Genomic DNA, 13900 nt, shown 5'->3' on the forward strand with positions numbered 1-13900 from the left:
AAAATGCACATTAAAAAGACACACACAGGGGCCAGGAGTTTGGCCTAGTGGTAAATTGCTTGCCTAGCATGCACGAAGACCCGGGTTCGATTCCTCGGTACCACATACATAGAAAAAAGCCAGAAGTGGTGCTGAGGCTCAAGTGGCAGAGTGCTAGCTTTGAGGAAAAAGCCCAAGGACAGTGCTCAAACCCTGAGCTCAAGCCCAGGACTGGCAAAAAATAAATAAATAAATAAATAAAATAAAAAGACACAGTGAGAGAGAGAGACTAGAGGCATGGTTCAATAGCAGATCTCTTGCCTAACATATGAGATCCTGTGTTCAGTTTCTCAAAGCTGACCAAAATGGAAAGAAAAAAACTTGGTAAAAGAAAAAAGCTTGGAAAAGAAAAAAGGTTGGAAAAGAAAAAGCTTGGTAAGGGCCAGGAACTTGGCCTAGTGGTTAAAGTGCTTGCCTAGCATGCACGAAGACCCAGGTTCCATTCCTTGGTACCACATATATAGAAAAAGCTGGAAGTGGTGCTGAGGCTCAAGTGGTAGAGCTCTAGCCTTGAGAAAGTCCAAGGACAGTGCTCAGGCCCTGAGCTCAAGCCCAGGACTGGCAAAAAAAAAAAAAGAAAAGAAAAAGCTTGGTAACATGACTGGCTTTGGTGATCAATTGCCTTGGAATTGCCTCTCAGATCTGTCCAACATTTATCAATCACTAGACAAGGTCAAGTAACTTGGCCATCTGTAATATGGGGTAATAACTAATTTGTGAAGTTTGAGTGGAAGAATGTTTCCTTTGGACATACAAAGTCCTATTACAAACACAGATTTGCCCAACTTTCAAAGACTGAACTCTCTGTGTTTAGGAAACCAAATTAAAAAAAAAAAAAACAACAGCATTTAAAACTATCACATTATCCCTTTAGTTCTGTAGTTAATCCATTTTCCAGTCTCAACCTTTTCTAATCTTTTGAAAGTGATTTGGAAGACAACTTGCTATTATTTACCTCTGTTTTTGACATTTAGGAAGAGGAAATCCAGAGTTAAGGATGATTTTTTTTTTTCGCCAGTCCTGGGACTTGAACTCAGGTTCTGGGCACTGTCCTTGAGCACTTTTGCTCAAGGCTACAGCTCTACCATTTGCGCCACAGCACCACTTCTGGCTTTTTCTATGTATGTGGTACCCAGGAATTGAACCCAGGGCTTCATGCATGGTAGGCAAGCACTCTACTACTAGGCTAAACTCCCCGCCCTGAAATAATAATAATTATTATTATTATTATTTTGCCAGTCCTGGTCTTGAGCTCAGGGCCTGAGCACTGTCCTTGGACTTTCTCAAGGCTAGAGCTCTACCACTTGAGCCTTAGCACCACTTCTGGCTTTTTTCTATATATGTGGTACCAAGGAATCGAACCCGGATCTTCGTGCATGCTAGGCAAGCACTTTAACCACTAGGCCAAACTCCCGGCCCTGAAATTATTTTTTGAAACAGCATTTTTATTGGCTTGGCTGACATGGATTTCCTGAGCTCAAGTAATCCTCCGGAATTAACTTTCTAGGTAGATGGGATTACAAGGGTGTTTGGTTTTGAATTTTTTCTTTTTTTTTTTTTTGCCCAGTCTTGGACTTGAGCTCAGAGCTTGAGCACTGTCCTTGGACTTTCTCAAGGCTAGAGCTCTACCACTTGAGCCTCAGCACCATTCCAGCTTTTTTGTATGTATGTGGTACCAAGGAATTGAACCTAGGCCTTTGTGCATGCTAGGCAAGCACTCTACCACTAGGCCCTTGAATTTTTTTTTTACAAGTTAATAATTGGTCCTTTGTTTCCTTATCTTTGGGATTCTTTTCAGTCTGTATATTATTTTATGTACATATGAAGAGGTACTTGGGTATTGCAATTTGGTGCTTTTCTCCTAAGGATATCCGGTTTTGGTCTCACTGTGTATGGATATTTTGAGACCTGTTGACTTTGTCATCTCTTGTTGCATTTTAAATCTAACTTGGCTTTGAATTTTAAAAATACATAAATAAAAATAAAGCTAGGTACTGGCAGTTCACACCTCTAACCCTAATTTCTCAGGAGTCTAAAATCTGAAGATCACAGTTCCAAGCCAGTTCTCGAAAGTCCATAAGATTCTAATTAATTAGCAAAAAGCTTTAGATATAGTGTCAACTTTGAGCAAAAACAAAACAAAACAAAACAAAAAAACTCCAAGGGAGATGCCCTGGCCCTGAGTTCAAATCCTAGTACTGGCATACTCACACACACACACACACACACACACACACACACACACACACACACACACAGAGCGAGTTAAATAAATGAAAATAATTTTATCCTTAAGGAAAAAAGTATGCCACAAGAATTCTGTGCATAAAGAGTAATAAAACTGACAGGGATTGGGACCTATGTGTACAACCGTGCTGTAAACTGAACCTACTGGACTTTCTTTTTGGCCATAAATAAATCCAACTTCCTGGAGCCAGCTTCTATTTGGATTCCAGCTTTCTGGCTCATCTGTGGACCTTGGTTTCCAATTTAAACAGAAAGGACTAGAAGGCCTCTAAAAAAAAGAGGGGTGGGGGTGGGGAGGGGTAGGGGTGGGGGAGGATAGTTAGGCAACCTGTACTTTAGAGCTTTGACCAGTAGGTGTCTCTGCAGACAAGGGAGAGGGTTCTTTTTAGCTTCAAGGATTGGAAAAATTTTGAAGCTGAAGTGGAGAAAACTGGAGTGGAGATGAAGCAAAGACAGCAGTAGAAACCAGAGCTAATGCTACTTGATGCAGGAAGCTGCAACATGTGCTAAACGAGCTGTTTTGTCTTTCCTTTGCAAACAAGAGAAGTGTTTGCTGAGGACCCAGAGGAAATTCCCAAGGCAGGTGCTGCACCAGAGGAGGTTACTGGGTCAGGAGAGAAGCTAAAAGGACTGGAAAGGAGGAATTGGGAAATTTTGCAAAGGTAGGCTCCATGAAACAACGGAGATTTCTACCCCAGCTACACTTTGAAGTATGCTTTGATCTTCTGTGAATTGTTCTGACTCTAGAATTAGCTACACTTTTATATTCAAGTGGAAAAAGAGGATCTAAATATGTCCTTCATGAGGATGCAAGCTGAGGCCTTAAGTTCAATCCTGACACTGGTTCAAAGAGTGTGTGGCTGGGCACGGTGTCTCATGCCTGTAATCCTAGCTACTCAGGAGGCTGAGATCTGAGGAGCACAGTTCAAAGCCAGTCTGGGCACTAAAGACCATGAGACTCTCATCTCCAATTAGCCACCAGAAAACCAGAAGTGGGGCTTGGCTCAAGGGGTAGGGTGGTAGCCTTGAGCTGAAGAGCTCAGGATGGTGCCCAGGCCCAGCGTTCAAGTCCCAGGACTGACCAAAAAAAAAAAAAAAAGAGTATATGTGTGTGTGTTTTTGAATACTACATTTCTAATTTGTGAGGAAGAGGTCAGTAACAAGAGAATTATGTTAGTATCACTGAGATCTCTGCTTCTGAGCAATTAGGATTCTGAGTGTGAACCATCAGCACCCTGTGGTCTTCAGATTATATACTACTTTTTAAATTTTCTAATTATTTCTAATTATTGTGTTCATCGAGAGTACCTGTTTTCTGGTTGGGAATGTGGCTTAGTAGTTGAGTGCTTGCGTATCATGTGTGAAGCCCAGGGTTTGATTCCTCAGTACTACATAATCAGAAATAACCAAACGTGGTACTGTGGCTCAAGTGGTAGAGTGCTAGCCTTGAGCAAAAATGAAGCTCAGGAACAGTGCTCAGGCCCTGAGTTCAAGCCCCAGGATTGGAAAAAGGGAGGGAAAAGCCTGTTTTCCAGTTCTAGAAACAAGACCATGATATATTGGTGAAAGTCTCCTTATTACCTTTGAGAAATACCTTTTGCTTTGCTTTTTCAGCAAAGTGTTGACTGATTCTTGGCTGGCTAGCTCTCTGCTTTTCCTGGCACTGGAAGATCTTTTCTTTCTTTTGACAGTACTGTGGTTTGAACCCAGTGTCTTGTGCTTGATTGGCAGGTACTCAGCTGAACTATAAGGTCTCTGAATGTAGCCCTCAAATCATTTCTCTGCATTTGCAGCAAGACAGGAAGGCACCACAGTGTCATGAGGGCAAAGATAGCAGTGAATTGCTTCAGGGTGCCATTTACAAGTGAGGCCATCCACAGGCATTTTGTTCAGATGTGGTTTGGTTTTTGTTTGTTCTCAGGTGCTTCAGTTGCTTGCTCTGTCTTGCTTTCAGGAATTTTCAAAGTCTATTTCCTCCCTAGGTATATTAGTCAGTGCCTCTGTGTGTGCATGCCCGTGTGCACATGTGCATGTACCAGCACTTCAACTCAAGTCCTGGCCACCGTCCCTAAGCATTTTGCTCAAAGCTGATGCTCCACCACTTGAGCACACCACCACTTTTTTTTTTCTGGTGGTTAATTGAAGATTAAGTCTCATAGACTTTCCTGCCTGGTCTGGCCTTGAACCCTCATCCACAGATCTCAGCCTCTGGAATAGCTAAGATTACAGGTATGAACCATTGGTGCCTGGCTGCATCGTTATTCTATACATCTTCTTCAATGAGCCCTTTCCCCTTTTTCCTATGTCCTCACTAAAGGTTCTTCAGGGTGGCCCCCAGCAAGTGCTCAACCAAATCACTACAGAACGCATCTATCAGTCTCACTTTACACAGGCCAGGAGCATGAATGACACAGCATCTGGCTACTTTCTGCTTGTTATTAGAGAACTAAGGTGATAGGCCCCTTCTATCACCATGGAAATGAGCTCCATGTCTTTAAGTCCTCTCAGTGATGGATTTGATGCCTTTGAGAAGATAGCTGCAAACAAGTTGTACTTGATGTGGAAATTATCTGTGAGTGGAGGACACTCTTAAATGTACATTCACCCATCAGAATTGTATCAGTGCTGTGCCAGTGCTTTGCTTGACCTGCCAGTTAAGGGTGTGTTGATCCCTCCAGTGAGATGATCAAACTAGGTCTTGCAGGCTATAGTCCCTGCCAGCTGCAGGGGAGGGCCATGAAGTGCTGAGGCTGGCCACACCTAGTAATTGCTCTGGGATTGAATAACCTCAGTTGTTGTATAGGTTTACCCAGTGCAAGGGGCAGTGTCCACTCCGTCCTCATCCTTATTCCCTTGTAAAGGAGCCAGTTACTGTTAATTGTGTTAGCAGTTTGGACTAGCCACCAGGGAATTGATCTAAGACAATTGTGGGATGACCGTTCTGTCTCATCCTAGTCCCAATTATTACTCATAGTCAGATGGGGAATATCAGCACTAGGAGATGTCCTTTAGACAGACAATAAACACATACTCTCTTCTCAGTTCTAACCCCTCCTTTCTTTTCCTCCTCCTCCTCCTCCTCCTCCTCCTCCTCCTCCTCCTCCTCCTCCTCCTTTTCCTCCTTCTCCTCTTTCTCCTCCTGTTGCTGCTCCAGGGCTTTAACTTAGGACTTAGGTGCTCTGAGTTTCTTTTGCTCAAGGCTAGTACTCTACTGCTTGAAACACAGCTCTGCTAGCTTTTTTGGTTGTTTATTGGAGTATAAGAGCCTCACAGACTTTTCTGCCTTGGCTGGCTTTGAACTATGATCCTCAGATCTCAGACTCTTGGGTAGCTAGGATAACAGGTGTGAACCACCAACGTCCCACTAGGGGGTCAGTTTTGAAGGTTGCTCATACAGCGACCTGATGATAGTTGTTTCTCCAGGAGACACGAGTGGGGAGATCAGGACTAGACTGAAGGGGAATGTGTAACCCAGAAGCGTCTTCAGTCTGCCTTCTTTCCAAAGCCTTGTCTCACCGCTCTGCATGCCCCCCTAAGGTAGTTCAATCCATCCATCCGAGTGAGGAGTAGGTGGTGGTGGTGTCTGGGAGCTGGCGGGTGCGTGCGCAATGTGGGGTAATGAGGGAGGAAGGAGGGTGTGAACCTCATTCGCAGGCGCCGTCGATCTGACCCCCTTTACTAATTCTTTTTTGTTTTTGGCAGACTCGTTAGGAAGCACGGCGTTTTTGTCTCGTGAGTTACCTACCCAGCAGCGTGCTCACCTTCAGCGCCGCACGGCGCAGGCCGTGCCCCACAGCCTCACCGGGCTCATCTACGCGGGTCACAGCTGACAGGCGCGGAGCTCTGGAATCGCGCGGATCCGGGGGTGGCAGGAAGGGACCATGGCGAACTTTCTCTGGCCCTCACCCACCCCAGGACCCGGCTGCTGGCTTCCTGGGCTGTTTCCCACGCCCGAGCTCAGGGGCGAGCCCGCGGCTGTGGCGGGGAGGTGGGGCTGGCGGGGGAAGGAGCTTTACCGGACGGCTCCCCTGCCCGGCCGGCCGGCCTGCCGCCGGCTCGCGGTTCCCGCGTCCGAGGCCCGCGGGGCTGGCCATGAGGAAATCCCGCTTCGGGGAGGCCGGGCTGGGACCGAGGTCGCCGGGGGCTCCCGGCGCGCCCGGGACGATGAGGCGCTCGGGGTCCCCGTGCCTCCGCCACTCCGTCTGGAAGGCTTCCCCACAGGGGGGCACCCGGGAGCCGGCCCGCGCCTGAGGAGCCCGGACCCACTCGGGAAGGTCGAGCTCCCCGGTGAGGTCACGGTTGCCATAGCTACGGGCAGTGACGCGCGTCGGCACGTGACCCGCGGTTGCCATGACGCCGGGCGCCCGGCTGCCGCGGGAGCCCCGCCCCCCGGAGTGACGTCCGTCAGCTCCCCCTCCCCCCTCCCTTCCCGCCCCCCCCTTTGCCCCCTCCCCCCCCCAGTCGGCTCCCCGCGGCCCCGGAGGTTTCACTGCACAACAAGATGGCGGCGGCGGCGGCGAGCGGAGCTGGCGGGGCTGCCGTGGCCGGAGCTGGGGGACCCGGGCCGGCGGGCCGCTTGCTCCCTCCGCCCGCCCCGGGACCCCCGGCGGCCCCCGCGGCGGGACCCCCCGCGGCCGGCCCGCCGCGCCCCTCAGCCCCGGCCTCTCGCGGGTCCATGCCCGCTCGCATCGGCTACTACGAGATCGACCGCACCATCGGCAAGGGCAACTTCGCGGTGGTCAAGCGGGCCACGCACCTCGTCACCAAGGCCAAGGTACCGGCGCCCGGGGCCCGCGGCGCAGGCGCTGCGCAGCCCGGCACCCGGCGGCGGGGGGGCGGCGGGGCCGGGGGAGTCCCGCGACCCCGCGGGCTCGGGGGTCTCCGGGGCCCGCGGACGGGGTCGTCCCGAGGGAGAGCGTTGGGGGCCCGGCGGACCCGGGGGAGGCGCCTCCGCGGCGCCGAGCGAGCGGCGGGCTCGGGCAGGGGTCCCCGGGCGCCGTCGGAGGGCGGCGAGGGGCGCTCGGAGCGGAGACGGCGCCGGCACCCTCCGAGGGGCCGGCGGGTCCCGGACGCTGAGGGGACGCCGGCGCCCGGGGAAGGGGTGCGGGGGGAGGGCGGTGCAGAAGTGGGCTCCGGACCACCCCGAGACGCCCCGACGGCGTGCGGGCCACCGGCACCCTCGCCCCGAGGTGGGAATCCGCACCGACCACCTGAGACTGGGAAGGAGGGAGGGTGCGAATGGAAGCCCGAAGGGGACGCTGAGGCGACCCGGCGGATGGGGAGGCGAGGAGGAAATGCGGCGTCGCGTGTGTGCAGGAGGGGGCGGGGGAGGCCGAGACCCCCGGGCCCACGGGGGATTGGGAGCGCCGGGTGAGCGGTGTGGACGTGGTGGGCTGGCGGGGCCGGCGGGGGAGGCCTGGGGCCCAGGGGCCCATCCCCAGAGGACTTGGAGTTGAGGCGCCTCAGGAGTGCAGTCGGCCAAGGTCAGTTAGGAAGCCACCTACGGGCACACACGAAATTCCTCTTTTTCTTTTTTTAAGGGATTTTTTTGGGGGTGCACCTTGGTAGAGCCTTCTTCATTTGGGGAGTATTGGGTAGACAAGCGTCGAGAGGGAGCCAGCCTTCCGTGTGGATGGAGCCTCCCTCCCCACAGCCCCTTTGGACCCCTCATTTCTCTGGGCTCAGACCTCTCACTTGAACGAGTACTTTTAATGTAGTCACTCAGGAGATGTAAACCTGCCGTTTCTGTTTTCCCCCAGCCCGAGGGAGGAAGAACCCTTCCTGGTGCTGCAGCTTCCTACCCAAGCTTTCCAGCTCTCCTCCTCAGCCTAGTCCTCGGGTTATCACCTCCTACCTTCCCCTCCCCCCCCCCCCCCCCCCCCCCCGCCCTCACTTCTATGGTAATCACTCCTCTTCAGAAGCCGGGGACTTGTTTAGGCCTTCTCTTCTGCCCACATGCCACCTGAATGTCTTTCCCTGCCCCTTCTCTCTGTCAAGGGATGCTAGGGTGGCAGGCTGAGTGGCCGTGGCCAATGGATGGGTCAGTTTCACTTCCTCTTGAGGACCCCCATCAGCTGTTTTTTCTTTTTTTTTGGGGGGGGTCAGTTTTATCAGAGGGCCTCAAGCCTTCAGATGACACCCTCAATTTCACACCCTTGTGGGGACTAAGCAGAATTGAATACCCTGGTGCACCTTCTCGCTCATCCTCCCCCCCTCCCCTAAGTATTTTCAGTCTTGCTTACTGCTAGCCAAAACAAATTTAAAAACAGTGCCTTGTTGCTTGTTTGGGTTCTTTCCCCTCCCCTTCCCTTTTTGTTTTTCTTTTCCCCTCTCCTCTAAATAATCACTTTGTGCTTCTGTGATTATTTTGCTCTGACCTCTGGGGAATGGGCTCCATGAACTTAATTGGCTGCCTGGTGCCTATGACTTACAAAATTTTGAATCTTCCAGTCCTTAGATATATCAAAATATTGATTAAAAATACAGGGAAGGTTGAATGTTTTTGTAAATGTAATTGTGAACAGTTGATTCTTGGCTTTGTATATAAAAGAGACATTTCTCTCTTCAATAGTCAGCAGAGCTAGTGCCTAATTATGGCTGGTCTGCCCGCTTTCTAATTTTCCTGTGTGTGTGTGTGTGTGTGTGTGTATGTGTGTGTGTATGTGTATGTGTGTTTCTCTAGATATTGGTATCCTTTAGGACTGCAGCATTTAAAACATTGGCTTGTTCATAAACGGGTGTCACTGTTTATGTTGGGTTTTATCTTTGATCATTTGTGGTGTGCAGTTATGCAGTTCCTATGTATGGAAATATTCAGTCTTGAATGGCTGGACAATGAGTTGCATGTGTGAAGAGACCACACCAGCGTTCATTTGTGTTTCTGCAACAGTATGCAATTTCTTAGTTACACTTACAAGGGCCCCCTCTTTTGCGGCTTACATTACTCTGAGGACAGGAGTGAAGCTTAATTCACAAGGAGCTGTCATGTGCTCTGGGAGAACCGTGAGCACAGTCAACTGCTGACAGCTCAGATGTGCCCAGCAGCTGTTGACATACAGAATGATGGCCTATTCAGGCCACAGTTTGGTTATATAATGGCAGGGAAGGTGCTTAGGTACAGAAGGTGCAGAGGCTGCTGCTTCTGTTATTCAGGTACAGAGTTTTCTCCTCTTGCACTGCAGCATTTATCTTATGGCTACAGTCAGGTCAGGTGGAAGCAAAGAGTTACTTCTTTTCCATCTTTTTCTACAATGTAATAGTTTTTTTGTCTTTTAGAGGTATGTGATCTCCTCCCTCTTCTTCCCCCCTTCTAGGTCACTGAATGGTGGGTTTATTTATTTTTTTAATGTAACTGTATAAAAATTTGACTCAGGTAATTCAAAGGATGCCGTGTTGGCTGAAGGAGGCTAGGTAATAGGCATTTTCTGAATGTCGGGGAAATATTTATGACCACCTTTTCTTACACACCCCATTCTAGGGACCAAGAGGTTCATTTATTGACTAAGCTACTGTATTTCATCCAATAATAAGGGGTGAAGCTGGCCCTTCCCCAAATTCTGTTAACTCTTAAACATCCTGGGGTGGTACTGTGGGGATGAATAAGGTCAGTAAAGAAAGGAAGTGACTTCCTGTTTGGTTTGGGTACTTTTGCAGCTTGGCTTCATGAGCTCAGACTTGATGTTAGAGCCGTTCACAGGAGCAAGTATCCATCTGGGAAGCACTGAAGCTTTTTCCACAGCTCACCTTGTCTTTACCCTCCCTGCCTTGAGTTCAGTTTTTTTTTTTTTTTTCCCTTTTTCAACCTAGCCTAAGATTCTGGTTTTTTTTTTGTTGTTGTTGTTGTTAGAACATTATAAGGTGGTAAAGAGATTTGAAAAAAAAAGTTTTCTTCTCTCTGATAGCATGCAGTCAATTTCCTATACTTAGTTATATCTTCAAGCCAGTTGGACTATGAGGAGTAGAAAGGAGATTTATTTTGTGTAAGTGTAAGCAAGTACACATGACTAAAGGCCTTTGGCCAGTGTGTGTGTGTGTGCACATACTTGCACGTGCTGGTACTGGAGTATGAACTCAAGGTCCTTGTGCTATTGCTTAGCTTTTTTTTTTTTTTTTTTTTGCTTAAGGCTAGTATTGTACCACTTGAGCTATTCCTTCACTTTTGGCTTTTTGCTGGTTAATTGGAGAGAAGAGTTTTGGGGATTTGTCTACCCATGCTGGCTTTGAACCATGATCCCCAAGATCTCAGCCTCCTGAGTTGTTAGCATTACAGGTGTGGGCCACTGGCACCCTGCCAGTGGCCAAATAGTTCGAAAGTGTGATTTCAACAAAGACAAATCACTTGCCTGTACCTCGTGTGGGGGTAAGAGCTTCTGCTGTGGGTAAGATCAACTTGTTTGAATCCTCTGCTGCTTACTGAAGTGGGATGGTTTCCGGTTGTGAGAAGCTGTTCACTGTCCTTCTTCTTGGGCTTCTGTATTTTGTAAAATGGGGGACAGCAGTACCGACTTCAGTGCTTAGCATGTTAGGAAGTGAGGAGAGACAGTGTGTGTCGGGCTGCCAGTGCAGTCAGTGCTGGGCACAGAGTAAGCATGTAGGAAGTGTCATCTTTCTCATCACCAGCAACATCAGGTGTAGTAGCCAGGATGAATTAAGACATAGGCCTTGTTTAAATATACCCTTGGGAAGTGTATGACTGGTTTTATGTAAGGTAGAAGCAGTCCTGATGTGTTTTCATGTAAAAAAACAAAACCAAAACAAAATGAACAACTTTTTGCTGTTTCAGATGCTACTTTGAGATACCTGGGACTAATTCCTATGGGATGTGGGGTGGCTAATATCATGAAATTGTCATATTAAAGCAGCTTGCCAGTAAACTTTTTTTTAAAGAATATTTTTGAGAGTTGGCCAATGAAAATGAACACTGGCTTTTGCGTCCAGCTCAAAATTAATTCCTCCTTCCTTTTCTGTCTTTATCCTCCTTCTCCTTTATGCTTTTTAAAAATAATTTTATTGTCATTAAGCTGTTGTACAGAAGCATTACCATTTCATAAGTCAGGTAATGAGTACATTTCTTTTTTAGGGCAATGTGACCCTTTCTTTTGCTTTCCCCAGTCTCCTTCATGTCTTTGACAGCATCTCAGTACAGCCCGGGCTAGCCTCAGGATCCTTCTTCCTCAGGCTCCTGAGTGTGATACACACCACAAATTATTGCCACATTGATGATGAAACAGTTTGAACGCAGACTTTTCTTCTGAGATTCACTTACATCTGGTGGAAAAGGTGTTAAAACATTCCTATAGGCTTAACACATTGAGGGCTGATTGTGGAGCCGAAAGGGAGCTGAAGCACTAGGATGGCTATGTTCATTCATAACCATCGTGGGGGTAGAGAAACAAAAACTAAACCACAGCAAAATGTTGTTGTTGCCAGAAATGGAGCTTGAACTCAGGACATTTTCCCTGAACAACAGTAACAAATACTACTACTACATCTTCTTGCTAGTTTTTCCTTTTTTTTTTTTTGCCAGTCCTCGGGACTGAACTCAGGGCCTGAGCTTGGGCTTTTCTCAAGGCTAGAGCTCTACCACTTGAGCCATAGCCTCACTTCCAGCTTTTCTGTACTTGTGGTACTGAGGAATCAAATCTGGGTCTTCGTGCATACTAGGCAAGCACTCTACCGCTAGGCCAAACTCCCAACTCTAGTTTTTCCTTTTATTTTGATATATGATACCATGGGATCGAATCCAGAGCTTCATGCATGCTAGGTAAACATTCTACCATTAAGCCACATTTCCTGTCCCCTGAACTACTACTTTTGCTCAGGGCTAGTGCTCTACCACTTGATCCACAGCTCCACTTATGACATTTATGGTGGTTAATTAAGATAAGAGTCTCACAGACTTTCTTGCCTGGACTGGATTTCAGTGATGATCTTCAGATCTCAGCCTCCTGAGTAGCTAGGTATAAGCCCCCAGCACCTAGTTGTATGTAGAATGTTCTGTGCTATTTAGTAGGACATGTTTAGAGATTTTTTTTTCCCCGTGTTGAGATCAAACCCAGGGACTTAGGTATGCTAGTCAAATACTCTACCAGGGAGCTACATCCTGAGCTCAAGATTTTTTATTTTTATTTTGTTGCTGGCCCTAGGGCTTGAACTCTGGGCCTGGGTGCTGTTCCTGTGCTCCTTTTTACTCCTCCACTCGAGCCACAAATCTGCTTCCTGCTTTTTCAGCGATTAATTGGAGATAAGAATTTCATTGACTTTCCTTCATGGGCTGGCTTGTAACTGTAATCCTCAGATCTCAGCCTCCTAAGTAGCTAAGATTATGGGTGTGAGCCACTAGTGCCTAGCTCAGGATTCTTTAAATATTATACTGAAAAAACGCTTTGCCCTTGTGATCCCATTCCAAAGACTGAGCAGCAAGGACTTGTGTGCTGTGTTTTCATGCAAATCCATTTCATGAAGAGGACAACTCAAAGAGAGCTGAAATCATATTTACTTTTAAGAAAGAGTTCAGTGAAGCTGATGAGGTAGTGCTTGTGCTCTTTATTTAAAAAGCTGAAAACAAGATTCATTGGTGAGTAGAAGAAAGAATTATGTCAAAAAGAAATTGAAAGTAACATGGGCATGAGATGCATTTGAGGAAGATAGTCTAGAAGTGGCTGTTGAGAGATGACTAAGTTCATTTTAATGCACTCATGTTGGGGTTATCGACTCTGTAGAAATTTTGTGCGGCATTAAGACTGATCAGTGCTAACTAGTTACTCCAGAGTCAAAATACCAGTATTCTACTTTGCACATCCAAGATGTTTATTTTAACATTCTGATCTTGGTGCCAGCTCCCTAGAAAGTCATAGATCTGGCTCAAGCCAGGGGTGCCCAGACTAGTTATTTCTGTGCCAGAAGTGTTGTTTCATTTTCCAGGCATCAATCTGGCTAATGTTTTCTAGTTCATGGCATAAAAAGAAATAAGAAATAAAATGAATGCTCTGAAAAGAAAAATGCTCTCTATTCCCCAGTGTCTCTGATTGTAAAAATACCTAAGACACTTATACAATAGTCTTTCCCTTTTTCATTCATTCATTCATTCATTCAGCAATACTTATTAAATGTAGGTGTTTTTTTTTTTTTTTTTTTTGGTTAGATTCCAGTCTAGACTCTGGATCATATCAATGAAGAAGAGTCCCTGGCTTTCTGGAGCTTGCTTTCTCATAGATGTAGACACACAAGAGATGTATAAAAATAGCCAACATATACCAACTCAGACTAAGAAGAAAATGCATTGGCCTGCCTGAGGTGTGGGTGCTGCTGTAGATGGAGTGGTCAGGAAAATCCATGGCAGGGTGGTGCTGCTGCACTAGGAGCAAAAGTCAGGTCATAAAGGTTTGGAAGGTAAAGCATTTATGCAGGATGTATGGCAAGCGCGAAGGCCTAGTGGGCTGGAGTTGGACAAATGAACTAATTGTCTAGGGTTCTGTGTCTGGTCTTGGTGAATATGGAGCAAGATGGTAAAGGTTTGAGGTCGGCCAGTTACTTAGAGAGAGGCTGGATCAAGTAGGCCTTATAGGCCACTTCTGGAAATAGGTATGAAACAGTGTTGACATTAGATCAGAGC

General features: G+C 47.5%; 2 protein-coding genes across 4 annotated transcripts in view; one reads left to right on the forward strand and one right to left on the reverse strand.

Moving 5' to 3' along the window:
* Positions 1–6186, reverse strand: part of Pafah1b2 (platelet activating factor acetylhydrolase 1b catalytic subunit 2) — a 32563-nt gene extending 26377 nt beyond the window's left edge. The window contains exon 1 of the mRNA XM_090319447.1: positions 6032–6186. The gene's annotated coding sequence lies outside the window, so the exon portion shown is untranslated. The remainder of the gene's footprint in view (positions 1–6031) is intronic.
* A 584-nt stretch (positions 6187–6770) lies between these two features.
* Sik3 (SIK family kinase 3) overlaps positions 6771–13900 on the forward strand; it is a 177815-nt gene continuing 170685 nt past the window's right edge. For 2 of the 3 annotated variants that reach the window (XM_090319449.1, XM_090319450.1), the window contains exon 1: positions 6771–7060. In XM_090319449.1, coding sequence (XP_090175575.1) covers positions 6788–7060 — 273 coding nt within the window. In that variant the 5' untranslated portion in view covers positions 6771–6787. Of the gene's footprint in view, positions 7061–7445; positions 7476–13900 lie in introns of those variants that run through there. The other variant, XM_090319451.1, reaches the window with a different exon arrangement.

This window comes from Megascapheus bottae, chromosome 27, assembly GCF_031878675.1.
Source record: "Megascapheus bottae isolate mThoBot1 chromosome 27, mThoBot2.hap1, whole genome shotgun sequence".
Taxonomy (NCBI): domain Eukaryota; kingdom Metazoa; phylum Chordata; class Mammalia; order Rodentia; family Geomyidae; genus Megascapheus; species Megascapheus bottae.